We start from the raw sequence: 19,577 nt of genomic DNA on the forward strand, positions 1-19,577 counted from the left end.
CCTGACTCTCATCCTCTTATAACACACCGCTTTGTTCCAAGCTATGCATTATGTATTTCCAAATGCTGACACAGTTAAAATGTTTCAAGTTATTTAGTCCATATTCATTTACCCACTAGCCTGTAAGTGCTATGAGGGCAGAGACTGTCTCTGATGTGTCCCTCGTGCCTGGTGGATTGTAAGCACTCAAAACATTTGTTAACTGACTCCTTTCTAGGATACCACAATAGCTCACCACTGATAACTCCTGCTGTCTGTTCATTAAAACTACTCTTTGATATATTTCCATCCAATCTTGTAGCAATGCATTAAAACAAAAGCCTTGTCTGTAAAAGGCTCTGGCTCATCCTGCAGGTGCCAGAACAGATGTCAGCTAACCTTTATCCAGTCACCACAGACTTGTTGCCACAGGGCAAGGCTCTTCATGGCTCCTTTTGCTCCAGCCCACTGGTTTCCCATGTGGTCCATTAACATTTAGAAACTTGGCACTTAGAGCACTTAGAAAGAAAGCAGTGTCCTTACCCATTGCTGACCGTTGTCCAGACTATTTCTCGGAAGAAAAAGAAATATACATTTGTGGGGCCACCAGTTTTTTATTTAAGAGCTTTGTGGCAGGCAGACGCTCAACTAGTTGGATTTCTTTCCATTGTAGACCACCTAAAATGCATACAAACCCCCTTTGAGGAAGGTGATTTCTGAGCTCAAATGATATCCTCAAGGGTCCTATTATCATTGGATTACACTTATTGAGAATGCATAGCATAACAAAGTCAGGCACTGGGCTAAGTGCTCTCACATCCATTATCTAATCATCCTAAGAGCACTGATATAGTTAGTATCATTCCACTTTAATTATGAAGCAAGTGAGGCTCATTGAAGTTAACTAACTTGTCCCAGGTCATAAAATCGCAGATAATGTGCTGGGACTTAAATTCGGTACTGCCTGATGCCAAAGTCTAAACCTTTTAACGCTATGCCAACATTTCTCAAACTTTAACATGTACACATGTCAACTGGGGATCTCATTAAAATGCAGATTCTAATTCAGCAGCTCCAAGTGGGGCCTGAGCATTGGCAATTCTGACAAACTTTCACGTGTTCATGCTGCTGCTCCGAGGACCACAGTTTGAGTAGCAAGGCTCTGTGTTACATGGCAACCCTATTGTTTCCATTCCTTTCTGGCTGGGATGTGTTCCCACAATGAAGGCTGGGAAAAGTAGGCCAAACTCTACTCTGCTATTCTTCTTTCAGTTTTAATAATAACTCGCCCAAGTTCAGATGGGTGACTATCACAGGTTGGGTACAGCAGTTTGTTGCTACAGGAATCCAGAGAGAGAAATAAACAGGAACCCTGGTTCCTGAGCTTGGAAGAAAATCCTTCATGGCATAGTTCCTCTTATGTCTCTATTTCCTCCTCCTCTCCCTGGATTGCACCTTTCATTCCAGCTACTCCGAAGAACTACAATTCTCCATCTTGCTTCTACAGATTGTCTCCTCTCTCAACCTGCACTCCTCACCCACTCCTCACTAGGTGGTCTCCTTATTCCTCTCGTTAATCTTTACTCCTGTCTCAAAATTCAGCCCAGGTGTCAACCTTTCCAGGAAGCTTCCTTGATGCCCCAGTATGATATAGCTGCACCTCTTCTAAGCTCCTATAACAGCTCTGCAACCACACATCCCAGCCCAGAGAGCATCGTCCCGTAGTCACTGGTGCTCCTTTTGCCCCTTCACTGAGCTGTAAGATCCTGAAAGCAGGAGCAATGTTCTATTAGACTTTATGTCCCTAGTCTCTAGGACAGTATATGCCACAGAGTAGATGCTTACTGAATGTTTGTTGACTGACCCAATAAATGAAAGGCTCTTCTAAAGAAATGTAGACACTGGCAGAGGTGGGAAGAAGCAGGCCCTTCTGTTTGTTGTTGGTGAGTGTCTCAACTGGTACAATGTCTTGGGAGGAATCAACCAGAATAAAAAAATGCACATACTGGCCAATTTAGCAATCATGCTCTAAGAATACTGTAGAGAAACTTAAACACATATATAAACAGATGATGGCTCAACCATCCAACAAATTCTAGCAGTCATTTAAAAAAAAAAGATGAGGCAGCTCTCTATTGAATGTCTACCTGTCTGTCTACACATAGGAAATATTCTTTAAAATTCATTAGGTTAAAAAAGCACAGTCCTAAACAGTGGGAACGGTATGCTTCCACTTGTGTAGGATGTGCTTGTGTATATGCCATACTTGTCTGTTTCTGTACACCTTTGGGAAGGACACACAGAAGCTGCTAATTGTGGTTGCGCCTGAGGTGGTGGGAAGAGAGGAGGGAGGGACACTTTCCACCATCAGCCTTTGGTTCCTTTCAATTACGTAACCTTGTGGGCTATGACTATTATGGAAACATTTTCCTGTTTGCTGGGGAGCTGGAGGCTAACACTATTTAGGGCAGTGATGGTTTTGTCCTGTCTAAGGCTCTGGCTTTAATGACATTAGGTTTGAATCAAAAACTGGGAAAGTCCAGTGTTAGTAAATGCTCACTTAAAAAGGAACACATGGATTGTTAGGGGAAGCTTTTCCCAAACGGGGCATAAGCCCGAAGAAAAAAACTCAGTGGTGAAGCAAGAAAGGAGTTTTCCAGATCTTGTCAGTTCCCACCTCTTGTGAACAGTGTCACTGAGGCTGGGTCCCCCCACCCCAATTTGAGACATGGGGACAAAGGGAGTACAGATAGGCTTCACTGCTTCCTGCCCTGTGTGATCACATCACTTCCAGAAAGATTCTGTATACTTGGCTAATTAAATCAGGACTCTTATCTAACCTTACAGTGGGAGTGTGTGTATGTGGGCTGTCCCACCGATTTGGAGCAGACTGGGAGTGCTGCATAAATCTCTTCCAAAGAAAGAAAGGCAGACCAAGATTAGTGAAAGGAGGCAGAGGTCCAATGACACCTCCTTCGCTCCTCTCTGTTGCATTCTCTTCGGAAGGGTGGGGTGGCGGCATGGGGGGGATGTCCACAAAAGAAAGCAGTGTGGAAGTTTGGAGGAGCCTAACTGGCCCCAACACAAATTTTATGATTAGGAAGATATTCTTTGGTCTGATGGAGCTGAAAAACATTCTGCAAGTGGCATTTTTAAACAAAGACTCTCTGCTGAAATCTTGGCTGCTTACAGACAAGGAGAAAAAAAAACCCATTTCATTTTCCATCTGCCAGTACTATTAAACATTGGCTTGGGACTCAACTCACCATTTTTATAAGTATATTACCCCCACCTTAAAGCCACAGATTTTATTGCAGGCAATTAGGCGACAATCACTGATGGTTTCTTGGTTTTTTGTAGTAAAAGAAAAAACAGCTTCTGTTGTTGCTGTTTTTGTTGATTCTTATTTTTGGTTTAGAGCAAAGGGCCAAGGAAACCAACAACTGGCTTCTTTAGAAGGTGGCAGAATGCTCCCTGGGGGTTTCAGAGGCAAATTTTGACTGAGTTCACTAAGGAAAGGTAAAGAACTGGTGGTTCCAAGAGATGATCAGAACAGATTGGGTGCCAGATGGGCAGGTGCAGGAAGGCACAGAAGGCAGGTGGAAGGGGACAAGTGCAGAGAGTGGGTGGGGGTGGGCACCTAGACAGCCACCTGGGGCTGCCACAGGGGCCTCTAGGGACAACTTCAAGGATCTGACACCAGCTAGAGGTATTTGATGGGTTAGCACAAGAGTCCTTAAAGGCTGCATACTTCACTCCCTTCAGCATATGCCTCCCAAGCTGTAGAAAGTGCCAATTTGAGCCAAGTGAAGGCTCTTTCCTGGTGGGGTGATGGCCTGCTTATGGAGGGTCCCCATCTTGGCTGCTCCCTAGAATCATCAGAAATTAAAATATAAGTGCTCAGGACTCACCCTAGACCAAATACACCAGGATCTCAGGGGAGAGAGTTCAACAATTGTATTTTAGGGAAACTCCCCATTTTCTCTTTATGACATCAGATATGTGAACATTTGTTCAAGGCAGACAGCTTCCCTTTAGAAAGACCATTTAAAACTTCCATTAGGTATCTGTCTAGAACACACAATTTTAAGAATGAAATCCTCAAAATAAACTCATGAGCCAGAACAATTATCTTCATTTTAACAATGGGTAGGTTGAGGCTTCCATTTCAGTAAGCCCACCAAAGTCACAGAGCTAGTACATGGGGTAGCTGAGATGAAAACCTGACACGTTAGACTCCACATGTGCCTAATTCATAGCTGGAAGTTAGCTTGCAGGTCAGCAAAACATTATGTTATTTGATATTAAGAACAGCCTGGTGAGAATTGTAAGTAAAGTATTTTCAGATGGTGAAAGAGACCTAGAAGGAGGTTTAACATGTTGCTTAAGGTTAGCCAGCAAGCCAGTAACAGAACTAAAACCAGAACCTCCATTTCCTAACTCTTAGCCCAGTGCCCTTCCTCAAAACTACTCAAAAATACAATTGTTCCACTAACCCCAGATTTTTAAGTGACCCGATTACATAAGAGTATACTTAGCTATTGATAAAAAGAACACATCACCATCTTCCCTTCACCAGGCAACAAGAATTGGAACTTAACTCGTGTCAATTTCCTTACTGCTCCTGAATGAACTTAGTCAGAACTTGCCTTTGGGACTGCCAGCCAGGGCAGGATGATGACATCTAGGATCTGGAGATAGCTCTGGGGTTAGTGTGTCCCTCTCACTGACCATCAGCTAAAAGCCCTGCATTCAAGATTTACTGCCTGGTCCAGGGATGCAGTTTTTTTGGACTGCTGAGACTTGTCAGACTGAACAAGGGGCAGTGAATTGATGTGACTCAACTGAGATCCACAAAGGAAAGCTTCCTTTTTCTCCCCCTCATTTTCTAGGGGAGACATACTCAGGCACGTGGGATGCCTGTGGTATCTAGAACTGGAAGGTGCCAACGAGACACATAGAATCTGTGCCTAATGAGAATTCACTAAGGTCATTTTACAAATATTTAAGAAGAGAACTCGGGGAAGAGCATTACATTTATGGGGGCAAAATTAAGAAGGATGTAGCAATATGCACACCTTGTTTTCATCTCATTTGGGAAAATCAAAAAGGAAAAAAAAACATGAAAATCTTCCTGAAGACATCTATGGATCATTTCGCTTGTGTATTCATGAAGGTCATAAGTCTTAACACACTCTTCTTGTCTTATCCTTGCTAATGTTGCATTTCTGTGCATGATAATAACCCGAGAGGGAACTCAACTTTGTCCTCACCCAAAGTAAGATGAGTAATGACCCAGAACACAGGCTCACAGTGTTTCTTCTTTGTCACAGTCAGAAAACACAGTCCTTGGTTATGAATACTAAGTAGCAATATGGAAAATGTTTTTGATATCAAGTTAAAGAAAATCCCAGCATCTACAATTGAGATGTACCATGATTACAAAAAATGTTAAATATATGTAGTTATGTGTGTGTGTATTCATGGGGGAAATAAAAGACTGGGAAAAAATTAGCCAAAAGGATCATTTTTATAATCTAATTTTCTAATAAAGGGATGGTAGCCCTTTAGGTCCCATCTGTTAGTATGTACCTCTTGTTCAAGATTGCTGGGGCTCCCTGTGGCCTCTTGTGCAAGTGCAGAGATTCCAGATGATGTGTTTTTATGTTCCCTGGAGAAAGAGTGTGTGCAAAGGAAAGAGGAATAGGACAGTGGGCAGAAGCCCTGGTCTTGCCTTGACTTCTAAGAATGCTGTGTCACCTCTGGGGAGAAACTTGGTTTTCTTTGCTTGCTACGTGGATGTTTGCTGATGGCTCTCCCAGTGGATCAAATGTGAAAGGACCATATGCAGAAAGCCCCAGACCAAAGCCACAAACAGCAATGCCCATAAGGGCCAAAGGGAGTTAGTTAAGGGAATGAAATGGGCTGGGTAATCTTGACATAGATATTATTTGCTTCATAACTATTTAAAACTTATTTTTCATCACCAAAAAGTATATTCTTCCATTTTTCTTTAAACACATATGCCTTACAGGCTTATCTGTTGTTTTTCTCCCTTATAGAAACATAAGCATAACAAATACTTCTAATTTCTCCTAACTGTATAATTTTAAAAACATGCATAATGAGTATGCAGTTGCCTCCACCTCAGTGACAGGATACATAGAGAAGGTGGGTGGAGGGCTGTGATGAGCTGAAGATGGCATGCCCAGTCTAAGAGTTAGGGACCTCTCAACACAAGCCAATTGTTGCCATGAGGAAATGCTGGCTTAGTGTAGAGAATTTTTATAATTCAATTTTTAAAAGAAGTAAAAAAAATCTATATGCTTACATAAAATCTCTGATTTCTAAACATTGAACATTTCTAATGAACAAGAATTGTCTATGCCAACAAAACCCATGTGTGGACTATGTACAAAACCAAGAGCACCATTTGGAAAGCTCTTCAGGATTTGCACAATTTTTTCTTTTTCACGTTCCAGAGCACCCTCCCATCTCTTCCCACAGAACACTTACAGTTCAAAGGGGAAAGTCAGAGACTTACTATGGAGCTGCTGAAGGCCACAGGAGGCTGTGAGCTTTCGTGGTGCCCCATAGACCTTTGCCGGTAGTGGCCCTGGATGGGCACCCGGGCACTCTGGCTCCTCCTTAGAGGCTGAGCACCTTTTTGGCTTCTCATAGTTGCTGGATCGTGGGCCCATCTAGTCGGGAAGGACAGGCATTGGTATTGGGTCCACTCTTCACCATCTGAGTCCAGCTCCTTTGGGGTCTCCAGTCGCTTAGCTGCAAGAAAGGAGTCCTGTTAGTGCACCAGTTGTTACTTGGCTGGACCATGTTGGGGAAAGCCTAGACTTTGGGGTGGGGTAAGAGCGTGGGAAGAGCCTATGCTACTCTGAAAAATTGGCATGTGGGCTACCAAGACTGGAGAAAGAAGGGTAAAACTAAGTCCCACAGATTCAAACTCTAGTGGACTACCTACTAGTTATGTGACTTTGAGCTTTGACATAACCTGTCACTTTATTTCCTCAGAGTTTTTTTTTTTGTTGTTTTTTAGGTTTCTAACTCATAGGGATGTTTTGAAGATTTAATGATACAATGTGTTAAAATAACTAGCATACTCTAAGTACCTGTAATGTGGCTCTTATTATTATTACAAAGAGACCAGAAGCTCCCATGTAAATGGTCTGCTATCACCATGGCAAAGGGGATAGAGCTGCTTATAATATTCTCTCCACCTTTCTCTTTCTCCATCCCTCACACTCAAAAGAATGAATGCTGCTGTCTTAAGAGTTTCTTTTCTTCAAAAAGTGGGTGAAGGATGTGAACAGACACTTCTCAAAAGAAGACATTTATGTGGCCAACAAACATATGAAAAAAAGCTCATCATTACTGGTCATTAGAGAAATGCACATCAAAACCACAATGAGATAACATCTCACACCAGTGAGAATAGCGATCATTAAAATGTCAGGACACAACAGATGCTGGAGAGGATGTGGAGAAATAGGAATGCTTTTACACTGTTGGTGGGAGTGTAAATTAGTTCAACCATTGTGGAAGACAAAGATTCCTCAAGGATCTAGAACCAGAAATACCATTTGACCAGCAATCCCATTACTGGGTATATACCCAAAGGATTATAAATCATTCTACTATAAAGACACATGCACATGTAAGTTTACTGCAGCACTGTTCACAATAGCAAAGACTTGGAACCAACCCCAGTACCCATCAATAATAGACTGGATAAAGCAAATGTGGCACATGTACACCATGGACTACTATGCAGCCATAAAAAAGGATGAGTTCATGTCCTTTGCAGGGACATGGATGAACTGGAAACCATCAGCAAACTAACACAAGAAAATAAAACCAAACACTGCATGTTCTCACGCATAAGTGGGAATTGAACAATGAGAACACATAGACATGGAGGGGAATATCACACACTGGAGCCTATCGGGGTTGGGGGCTAGGGGAGGGGTAGCATTAGGAGAAATACCTAAGGTAGATGATGGGTTGGTGGGTGCTGCAAACCACCATGACACGTGTATACCTATGTAACAAACCTGCACATTCTGCGCGTGTATCCCAGAACTTAAAGTATTGAAAAAAAAGAATTTCTTTTCTTTTCTTAGAAAGTGTGTGTGTGTGGGTGTGTGGGTGTGTGTGTATGTGTGTTGTGGGGAGGGGGACGAAGTTGGGCAGATGATGGCTGAAGGAATCAGGTCAGTTTTATGAGTCATATTCAGTCCATGCAAGGTAACAATCCAGGCATTTTATAGCCCTATCTCCTAAATCAAAACTTTGCCTCAGTGACAAGCTAAGAGATCTGTTAGAATAGAAGGCATCTTCTGAATGTGTTAAATCTGACCGTGCACCTAGACACAGACCTGCCCTGACATGTCAGATAAGGTGGCCTGAGAAATTCCCAAGCCTTTGTTGTGTGACTGGCACACAATTGGGAAATGTCTCCAATCCATTGCTGACATATAAAAAAACTTGTCTCGTAAAGTGCTTTGTCTGGCACCAGACAAAGATCAACTGAAGGGTAACCACATATGGGATAACTTCTAACTTTTGTAAACAAATGAAAATTTACAAGTAATTGGAACAGCCCTGATCTGTGACAAGGAAGACCACAGGGATACAGGAAGCAACTTGTGGAAATGCCACACAGCCTCTAAGAGAGCTGGGAGAATGTCTTTTATCTCCTCGTTTCTTAGGAGAGCAGGGTATTTCCTTTTAGAAAGAGGGATAGAGCCCTTGGGAGCTCTCGTACCATTTTCTTGGTGAGAATACTCGCTGCCCATGATGGTGCAACGTCGGAACACCATCTTGTTCTCTGTCAGGGTCCCCGTCTTATCGGAGAAGATGTACTGGATCTGGCCCAAGTCCTCCGTGATGTTGAGGGCTCGACATTGAATGGATAAATCGGTCTCTTCATCATACAGATCAAGGTCATTGCTCAAGAAGAACACTTGCCCGAGCTTCACCAGCTCAATGGAGACATACAAAGAGATGGGGATCAGCACCTGAAAAGAGATGAGTTTCTACCATTCAGAAACCAGGCAGGTTCCCTCCCTTGACATCCTCACTAGCAGGTAGCAAAGGCATTTAATGGAAAGTTGAGGTCAGCTCACAGGACAGACTCTTTCTGTGAAATTAATGATCAATGACCTCATGCATCCCTTGGAATTCTTAGGGGAATCTGAAAAACAGATATGTCTTCTTTGACCAGGGATGTCTGGTACAAGGTAGGCACTCACCATTGGTTGTCTGTGACTGAACTGGGAGGCAGTGAGGGAGACTTAGCATCTCTGCTTAGAGTCCCCTGACTCCCTTCAGATCTCTGTGCCACCAAGGGCTGCTGCCCGCTTTTATAGGTATTCAGACCTATTGTTAATTTCTCCCCACTGATTCAATACCTTGTATTTACCAAGTGCTTGCTGTGCATTTGATGCTGTTCTAAGTCCTGGAAATGGGAGTTAACAGTACATAATTCCTGGCTTTGAAGAACTTGCCTTCCAGTGACAAAGAACAAACAAATAAATATATATGAGTGGTGGTAAGTCACACGAGGAAGAATAAAGAAAAGTAAAGAGGGTAGACTGATGGCTGGGTGGGATGCTTGTAAACCATGACCTTTGAACAGAGATATGAGGAAGCCAGGGAGTGAGTTGTGAGGTTATCTGGGGTAGGAGTGTTCCGAGCAGAGGAGAAAGGCAGGCACAGGCCTGGCAGTGGGGGTGGCGTTTGGGGAGTAAGAGGGAGCAGGCCTTGCAGGTGAGTGAGGAGGAGGAGAGGGCTAGGAGGGGAGCTCAGGGAGGGAATCAGGGTCCAGATCACTTAGGGCTTCATCAGCCACAGTAAGGACTTTGGATTCTACTTTGAGCGGATATGAAACCATGAGAGGATTCTGTACAGAGGAGGGGTATGATTTAATTCACATTTAAAATAGATTACTCTGCAAGATGAATGGAAAATATTCACCAATAAGAGGGCAATGAAACATCCTCCAATACTACAAGAAATGGTAGATGAAGCTCCACAAAAGGAAAACTACAACTTCCCTCATCTTTTCATTGATTGTATTTTCTTAGAGACATGAAGGTTTTAAAATTCATCTCTTCATCAATTACTGTCTCACATTTTGTAGGTGCTCTCTTTTTTTTTTCTGTCCTGTATTGGGCCAGTTCTGTTCTTTTCCTTCTCAATGTATCAAATGTTAAACACTAACTCGTGGTTTCTCTCTCTCAGTGTTGGGGCAGAGAGTTCTCTGTAGCTCACTGTGCTACTTTATCTTCTTTTGTTCCTAGAGCCTTCATATTTTATCTGTTCTGGCAAAGGGACAGGCACATATGGGTCACTGCTGTCATCTTAAATAGAAAAGCTAATAAATATTTCCCTCCAGCTATTATCTGGGGGCAGAGTCCCCTCCACAAGGCAGGGCTGGGTCCTTAAATCACCCAAAATGTGAATACTTACAAAGACGCACAAGAAAGCGATGACCATCTCCTCATCTCAATCCAGTTTGTACTTTCTAGTGGCCAGCATTGTTTTTTCTTTATTTTACAAAGTTGTAGGAGTTTTGGCCACATATCTTATTGGGCCCCTAGTTAGGGAGGGCTTCCTACCTGGAGCAGGATAATCATTGTGAGGAACATGTAGAAGCCCCCAAGGGCACGGGGAAGGAAGCTGCCATTGGCATCTGGCACATCAAAGGGAGGGTGTTCTTCAAAGGTCCCATTCCAGATGCTGTGACCTGAGAGGAAGCAAAACCCGGAATGAGGCTGAATCTCTACTAAGTCCTAAAGTTGGTCAATTATACCAGCCCTTGACACATTCCTAGAAATGGGTGTGCTTTGGAGGACCCCTCCTTCTTCCATACAACGTAGCTGTGTGTGTGTGTGTGTGTGTGTGTGTGTGTGTGTTTGTGTATGTGTATGTGTTCATGTTGCTTTAAAGTGGTTCTTCGTATACATTTCAATCCCTTGATAGGCATTAAGTTTGTTTTACAAGAGGAGATTGGCATGAGGATTACTTATGTTTTGATTAAGTCTTGTTAAATAGGGGCTGGAAAGAGAGAAAGAAATACTTATTCTTTTTGTTCTGTGGTGCACACTTTTGTGCATGGGTGGGGAGCCTTGAGACTTGTCCCCTAGTCTCCCCCTTCTTATCCCATCTAATGCCCATCTACCCATCCATCCTGCCATTAATCCATTTTTCTATCCATTTATCTATCCATTCATCCATCCATCCACCTACCCATCTACTCACCCGTCTATCCACTCATCCATCAATCCTTCCATCCACCCACCCCTATACCCACCCTTCCTTCCTTCCTTCTTTCCCTTCCTTCCATTTATCCATCCATCCTTCCATTCATCCATTTTTCTAGATTCATCTATTCATTCATCCATCCACCCATCTACTCACCCATCTATCCATCCATCAGTCCCTCCATCCATCCATCCATCCACCCATCCATCCATCCATTCATCCATCCATCCATCCATCCATCCATCCATCTCTGTTTACCCATTCATCCCTCCCTCTGTCTGACATTGATTAATTCAAGAAGTTAGTACTAATTCTTGTCACTGTGGAGTTTGCTTCCAAATTAGGGAGCCAGGCATAAAAGGACAAATCACATACAGTATGAGAGGTGCAATAGCAGAGCCTAGAATGCTGTGACAGCCCATAGCAACAGCACCAGGTACAGACTGAACTCTGTTTCCTTATCTGCAAAGGAGATAACATGCATTATCTGAGGATTATGTAAGGTGAAGTGCATCCAGCACCTGTTATAGAGCTCACTAAATCTCAGTGTTCTTGTCTGTTAAATAGTAATAATACCTTCCCTATAGAGTTATTGTGAAAATAGAATAATCTAATGTTTAAAATGCTCTCAGCTCCAAGAAGTATAGAGAATAAAAGGCACAGATGATGTTGCAGCACCCAAAGACGCTTCCTTGCCCAGGAGTTTGGGCCAAATGCTGTCATACCTAACAGAAGAAAGGAAACTTACAGACATGAAGCTATTTATGTGAAGCTACCATTATAAAGCAGATGACTAAGGACAAAACACATGGCACAGAGTAAGGGCCCCTGGCCTTTAAGGGAATAAGACGAGTACGGGAAAAACCCGAGAAGGCTGAATGGACGAGGTGGACTTGAGGGGGTCCTAGAGCCCCAGCAGGTGTTGGATGGTCAGGAAGGCTAGGGCAGAGTATTCTGGTGAGGAAACAAGAAACACCACCTTTACAAAATCAAAGTAAACATGTGGTCAAGAACTGTGGAATGGTGCTCATTTGAGAGCTGTCATCTTCTATAGGGCTGTGATTTAATTAGGCATCAACAGAGTCCTGTGTATGAGTTGTTAACTCAGAATAGAATTCTGACCCTCCTCATGAACTTTCTTCATTTCTTTATTGTTTTGGGGAATCTGCCAAGCAGATTCTGGTTTGCCTGTGCCTTATCTTGTCCTGTGACCTTTTAATCATTAACTTTCTTTTTCTGGAGACACAGTGAGATGATCTCAAATGTCTTTTTCACGCTGATATGCCCTGAAAAACCTGTCCTGAAGCAGAAGCAACAGTTCCTGCAGCATCTTGGGGACGGTGGCCAAATGGGCTGGGGAGAGGGTGGGAGTGGGGACAATGGCTTTCTTGTTTCCCTGCTTCCCCTCCCCTAGGTTCTCTCCTTACAGCTGTAAGCCAGCCTCAAGCAGAGTGCTATTAGACACACCTGGGAACTCCAGGCTACCCGCAAGACTCAATCCCTTCGTCATCACTGTAGTGGCACACAAAGTCTCTCTGAGCCCCTATGAAGTTCTCAGCCTTTCAGACACCATCTTTCTAACAACAGCAATGGCTATGATTTCTGACTAATGCAAGTAAACAGCAAACACCACTGCTGCTGATTGGTTTCGGGTCTGCATATTTCTGGACTCAGGACATGAGTTTTTCTCTTGATTGTCCCTGGTTCTTTTTGGGATCTCCTTTAGCATCCTGAGAATCATTTTTAGAATAAGGCCATAGACAGTGGGGAGTCTTGGCCCCTCTTTATCTACACTCTGAGGATCAACTTAAAGGGCTCCAGATCACTCCTGTCTCCACCTCTCACGGTGCTTCTCACTCAGCTCGGGCCACAGGCTGGCTCTGCTTTGGTCTCCATTCTTGGCCTTACTCTTGCCACATCCAACAGCCAACTGCTCTTCTGCACAAAACCATTTTCCTTCCTGCCTCTGTGCTTTGTGATTTTCCAGGGGCTAAGAGTGGCCTCTCACTTTCTGTTCACAGCTGCCTGCAATGTCCAGCCCCTACACTTGGCTCTGCCATCTTCCTCTTCTGGCAAATGTCTACTCCACTTGAGAATCAGCTCTAGCGGCTACCTCTTCAAGAAAGACTTTCCTCATTGCTGCTCCCACAATACCCATGGTAGGGTGAATAATACCCTCTCTCTCCCCAGGATATATCCTAATCCTTGGGGCCCCGTGAATATACTATCTTATATGGCAAAAGGGCTTTGCAGATAGGATTGGGTCATAGATCTTGAGATGGGAAGAGTATCTGGATTATGAAAGTGGCCCCAATGATGTAATCACAAGCGTCTTGTAAAAGGCAAGGAGGGCTACTGCTGCAGATGAGGAGAGGGAAATGTAGGCAGAGATTGGGGTGGTGCACTCTGAAGACTGAGGAAGGAACCACAGACTAAGGACTATAGGTAGCCACTAGAAACTGAAAAAGACAAGGAATAGATCCTTCCCTTAGAGCCTCCAGGAGGAACCAGAACTGCCGATGCCCTGTCTTTAACCCAGTGGTCCGCAACCATTTTGGTATCAGTGGCTGGTTTGTGGAAGACAATTTTTCCACAGTCAGTGGGGAGGGGGAGATGGTTTCAGGGGTTTCAGGATGATTCAAGTGCATTATATTTACAGTGCACTTTATTTCTATTATTGCGTTGTAATATATAATGAAATAATTATAAACTTACCATAGTGGAATCAGTGGGAGCCCTGAGCTTATTTTTTTGCAACTATATGGTCCCATCTAGGGGTAATGGGAGACAGCAACAGATCATCAAGCATTAGATTCTCATAAGAAGCACACAGCCTAGATCCCTTGCATGTGCAGTTCACAATAGGTTTTGCACTCCTGTGAGAATCTAATGCCACCACTGATCTGACAGGAGGTACTGGTCCTTGACCCAAGGGTTAGGGACTCCTGCCTTAACCTACTGAAATTGATTTTGAACTTCTGATCTCCAGAGCTGTAACAGAATAAATTTGTGTTGTTCTAAATGACTGTGTGTTCATGTTTTACAGCAGCAATGGGAAACAAATACAGTCTGATTCATCTTGTTTTCCTTCCATGCTACGAGAGTGCCTGTGTTCAGTAAACATTTCTTGACCAAATAAATATCAGATGATATTCGGAATAGTTAAAGAGCACATACTACTTTTAGGAGATTTTCTCTTGCATTTTCATTTCATTGGCATCCCGTTAAAGTAGGCAGGGTAGGCTTTACATTTTATCAACCCTACTTTATAAATGAGGAAGCTGAAGAAACTTGCCCAAATAAATCGATTACTGTGTCCTTGTTCTTTCCAGAACATCCCATACCTACAGCTCCAATAAGGCACATGAGGATGAGGATCCCAATGCAGAAGAAGATGTCTATGTTCATGCGCCTCTCAATCTTGCTGCGTTTGTACCGGGGGCCGCTGTTGTTCAGCATGGCTTTCGTCTCATGGCCTTTGAGAGAAAATGAGAAAATCAATCCCTTAATTCCTGTTTGCCTATGTCTTACACCATTCCCTCAGCTCTTCTCACAGGAGCTTAAGATAAAAGAGAGGCTTCACTCTTTAATCTGAACTTGCCCTGCCTCAGAAGGTTGCTGAGAACAGCTGTAGGGGCCTCACATAATTTACCAGCAGTTACTCAGTGAGCATCCCCTTCATGCATGCCAGACACTGTGGTGGGCACTGAGAGAGCTCCCATGCACAGGCTACGCCCTGAATAACTCTAGAGCATAGCCCTCATTCTGTAGTTGCCAAAGATTTATAAGTTTATTATGAACAGAGTTCTGGCAAATGATAGTAAGCTGCCTTAAAGAAGGGCTGTCTTTTCCTAATTTGCACAAAGGTTCTGTTCCACCTGTTATGGGCTAGCAGTGGGATACAACGGCAAGACATAGGGTTCACATTCTAGTGAAGATACACAAAAAGACAGAAGGGATAATTATCATTATTAATAAGTCCTGTGAAATAAATAATACACAGTAAACAAAAGGCCAAGGTGGAAAAGAGGTGGTGTTGGAGAGCCTGCTCAGGGAAAGCTGCTCCAAGGAGATGACATTGAAGGGAGGCCTGAAGGGAAAGCAGAGTTGGCAGCAGAGTTTTAGGCTGGGGAACTGTATATGCAAAAGCCCTGTGGTAGGACAGTGCCTGGGACCAGTAGTTTCCCTACTTGTTTCTTTGGTCATGCCTAAGTTGTTGGTGTTGCCTGAGCGAGAGTAGTAGGGACCAAAGGTCCCCACCCCAGCACTAACCCTGGGCAGCTCCACTCCCATGTTGAAGTTTTGCATACAATTTTGGTTAAAGAAAGGATGACAAAGTTTGAAAACTACCAATCTCACCCAGTCACCTTCTTCCCCAGCAGGTGAAGCTGAGGGCTAGAGGGTAAAAAGAATCTGCCCAAAGTGAAAGAATAAGTCAATGTCAGAGTCACATTGTGAACCCAAGATTCAGATTGCCAGTGTTGTTCTCCTTTCACCAACCCCTGGGACCCAAGGTCACACACCTAAGAGCTAAGAGTCAAACTGAGACTTTGTCTTTAGACAGAGCCTCTCCTTTGGGGCTGCTGAATGTTAACTACAGTGCCATACTCCTCAGCAGTCAAATGAAAAACACATCAGTTACGTATTTTCTGTGCGAAATTAAAGAAAACCAACACATCAGCTCCAGAAGCAAACGGCTTTAATGCTGTTTAGCTGGTTGCCTTGTGGATTTAAAGTAGCAACAAAACAGTAGGAGCGAAAAAACTCTAGGCTTTTAAAATTAGACTCAAATTGCTGCAGTTGTGAGCAGGGGTTCCAGCAGCACTCCTGGGCCTGTAGCCTTTCTGCCTGTCTCTCAGCCTCACTCCATTCAGGGATCCTGGGACTATCCCCTTCACCCACCTGATCGTTGCCTTCTGAGACCCCTCTGTTCTTTTGGAAAGAGTTGGGTTCAAGGGGAGGAAGTATGGGACAGTGGATAAGAGTGTGGGCTCTAGAGTCAGAGCTCAGCTCTGTGGATACTTGACCTTGGGTTGCAGAGAGTTCAACTCAGGAGGCATGTGACCTTGGGTGAGTGAACCTCTTTGTACTTCAGTTCCTCATCTGAAAAATGGGAGATGATTATGGTGTATGAAGTGGGAAAACAAATCAATACACACAAAATACTAAATTAGTTTCTGGTAAGTTGGGACTCAATGTTTGCTGTGAGGAGCACACGCTTCTACATTGGACCTCTTTCTTCTGTAAATCTCACCTTGGCCTTTTTGGGCCTTTGACTCCGAGGCCGTTTTACCCATTGATAATGTCAAGGGTGAAATGAGAATTCTGGACCATTGCTCTGAACCAGGAGTGATTTTACTCCCCAGAGGACATTTGGCAACATCTTGAGAAATTTGGGGTTATCTCACTTGGTGGGGGGTGCTAATGCATCTTGTGGGTAGAGGCCAGAGATGCTGCTAAATACCCTATAGGACAGCCCCCATCACAAAGAATAATATGGACCAAAATGTCAATGGTGCCAAAGGTGAGAACCCCAGCTCTAGATAATAATGCTAAAAACAACTGATGTCTTTTCTTTCTCATATTTTTGAGGGCCTGACGTATTCCAACTGTCGTATTTGGCCCTTTTCACAGATAATCTCATTCGAAGCTTATAAAGCTACAAGGTAGAAATTATTAGTCCCTCTTGCATTGAAAGTTCAACCATCTTGTTCAGGAACATGCAGAATATGAATGGATTTTACCCGTAGGCAGCCCGACTAGCTGGAGCCATGGTTAACACTCCATATCTGCCACCTTATATACCACTCCCATCACCTACTCAAGGTTTCTTCTTCATTTCTGTTCAGGCAGAGAAGCAAAGCTCTAAATCTATGTGATTATGATTACTATTTTCTTTTTTGGTAGAGTGGAGATTGCTGGAGAGTTCATTTTTAATAGGTTTACCAAATGGTGTTGAACTCCATTGCTAAAGATCTTTGAAATAAGTCATCTGAACTGACAAATATAATCCCCCTCTCCCAAATTAGGGAAAGCTAGCTAAATCGTGACATTATGTTTAAAAAGACCTGTTTTTCTTTGACAATCCCAGAGAGTAAATCTTATGGTAGATGGATATTTGAATGCTCTTCTATGTCCATCAGAAGTGGGGTTCTACGGAGTCCAAACCAAACAAAAAAGCAATAAGCAAACTATTCCAAAGTGTTCCAGTGAGTGGAAGACTCAGAAGAAAACACATTCTGGAGTTTTCCAGTGAAGGTAGATGCTCCAGAGAGGCCATGTTTCCTCTGTTGTGGCTGAAGTCTTCAGGTGTTCATGTAACAACAGGTGCATTGCATACCTACGAGCACTGGTGTTAAGTACTAGAGATACAGCAGCCCCAAGACTGCCCTCCAAGACTAGATTTCATTGTGAGAAGTGCTACTATTATCTTTTTTCATGGGAAAGCAGGATCAAAGTGGAAAGGAGAGATAGGCCTCCATATCTGGAGCCATAAAATAAATAAAGGTAATAGTAAAAACATAACTGCAAAAACAACTAAAACCCACTGAGCCCTCTCTTTGCTATAGGCAGTGCTGGATGCTTTTCATGTGCTGAGTAATTTGATCCTTACAAACACTCTATGAGGCAGATACAAATATTCTTCCCACTGTACAAATGAGGAAATTGAGGCTCCAAAGGGGAAGTTGTTAAGTTTGGTGAGGTTATTCCACAGGCTCAAGAAGATACATTTCATTCTGGCTTTAGTTAGTAGCACAAAACCACTGGGATGATTGTGAATCCCTTTCCCTGTCTTGTGCAGATGGGTGATATTAATTCGGAATCTCATTATGTCTCCTGTAGAGTGAGTGAACTGCTGTGATTCCCAGCCTCCATTTGCTTAGCTGAGAAATAGGAAGTTACATGAGTAAATGGGAAGTTACTGTGAACAGTTGTTGGTTCCCATTGACTGAAGATGGATTTGGAGGGGGAAGGATAAAGGAAAATTCAGACAAAAGAAACTCCCCAGAGACAATGACCTGCATAGATGACAATGCCAACAGCCATCTCGGTGTTTCTGATGGTGCAGCCTCGAAGCAGAAGACTCTCACAGCCAAAGCCAGTCCTGGTCTGGTCAGGATGCTCCCTGGGGATGATGAATAAAAGACAGGGGGTGGTTTGGTGGCCTCTCCATGCTGTCACTGGGTAGTGTCACAGAACTAGAAGTGGTGAGTGAACATGATCCCTCTCCTTCCTGTTTTTTTCAGAAGAGTGATGGTAGCTCAGAATCTAATCACCTTCATGTTCAAGGGCAGATTTCTATTGCTCCTAGGAGGCCTGGGTGGGAGCTAGACCATTAGAAGCGAATTGTCCACCCTGAGAAAACTGTCCCATTTACCAACATAAAAGGCAGAACTCTGGTGAAAAAGCCTTGGCTTCAATTCTCATATTCAAAATGTTTTTATGCAGGTTGCAGCAAAGAAGTCAGCCAAAACCCATCAAAACCAAGATGATGATGAGAGTGACTTCTGGTTGTCCTCACTGCTACACTCCCACCAGAGCCATGACAGTTTACAGATGCCATGGCAATGTCACGAAGTTACCCTATATGGTCTAAAAAGGGGAGAAACCCTCAGCTTTGGGAATTACCCATGCCTGTCCCAGGAAACTCACGAATAATACGCCCTTTGTTTAGCATATAATCAAGAAACACCCATAAAAATGGGCAACCAGTAGTGCCGGGTGCAGTGGCTCAAGCCTGTAATCTCAGCACTTTGGGAGGCTGAGGCAGGTGGATCATGAGGTCAGGAGTTCGAGACCAGCCTGGCCAACATGGTGAAACCCTGTCTCTACTAAAAATACAAAAAATTAGTCAGGCATAGTGGCAGGTGCCTGTAATCCCATCTACTTGGGAGGCTGAGACAGGAGAATCGCTTGAACCCGGGAGGCGGAGGTTGCCGTGAGCCGAGATCGTGCCTTTGCACTCCAGCCTGGGCTATGGGGCGAGACTCCATCTTAAAAAAAAAAAAAAAAGGGCAAGGGGCTGCTCTGCTATGGAGTAACCTTTCTTTTATCCCTTTCTTAATAAACTTCCTGTCACTTTAAAAAACAAATAAACAAACAAAATTGTTTTAGGGGCAAAGTGCAAGGGAACTGGCTTCTGGCCTTACAAGGACTGGTAGTGTTCACACGCTCATTGTCATTCAGCTTCTGGGGACCTGAACTGCAGAAGCTGAACTTCCAAGGGGAGCCTCCAGGTAGTCTTGCTTTTCATACAGGGGACAGGGGACAGGTAAGAATGGTAAAGTAAGGAAGGGCAGGTCGTGGGTTCCCCT

General features: G+C 43.6%; 1 protein-coding gene across 3 annotated transcripts in view; it reads right to left on the reverse strand.

The window, feature by feature from the left end:
- Window positions 1-19,577, reverse strand: part of ATP10B (ATPase phospholipid transporting 10B (putative)) — a 281,652-nt gene that overhangs the window by 56,552 nt on the left and 205,523 nt on the right. For 2 of the 3 annotated variants that reach the window (XM_058440106.1, XM_032158544.1), the window contains 4 exons: window positions 18,282-18,388; window positions 14,607-14,738; window positions 10,617-10,744; window positions 7,026-9,014 (listed from right to left, as the gene is read on the reverse strand). In XM_058440106.1, the coding sequence (XP_058296089.1) occupies window positions 8,553-9,014; window positions 10,617-10,744; window positions 14,607-14,738; window positions 18,282-18,388 (829 nt within the window). In that variant the 3' untranslated portion in view covers window positions 7,026-8,552. Of the gene's footprint in view, window positions 1-6,523; window positions 6,763-7,025; window positions 9,015-10,616; window positions 10,745-14,606; window positions 14,739-18,281; window positions 18,389-19,577 lie in introns of those variants that run through there. The other variant, XM_032158541.2, reaches the window with a different exon arrangement.

The sequence above is a fragment of the Hylobates moloch genome, unplaced genomic scaffold (assembly GCF_009828535.3).
Source record: "Hylobates moloch isolate HMO894 unplaced genomic scaffold, HMol_V3 SCAFFOLD_6, whole genome shotgun sequence".
In the NCBI taxonomy this organism is placed as follows: domain Eukaryota; kingdom Metazoa; phylum Chordata; class Mammalia; order Primates; family Hylobatidae; genus Hylobates; species Hylobates moloch.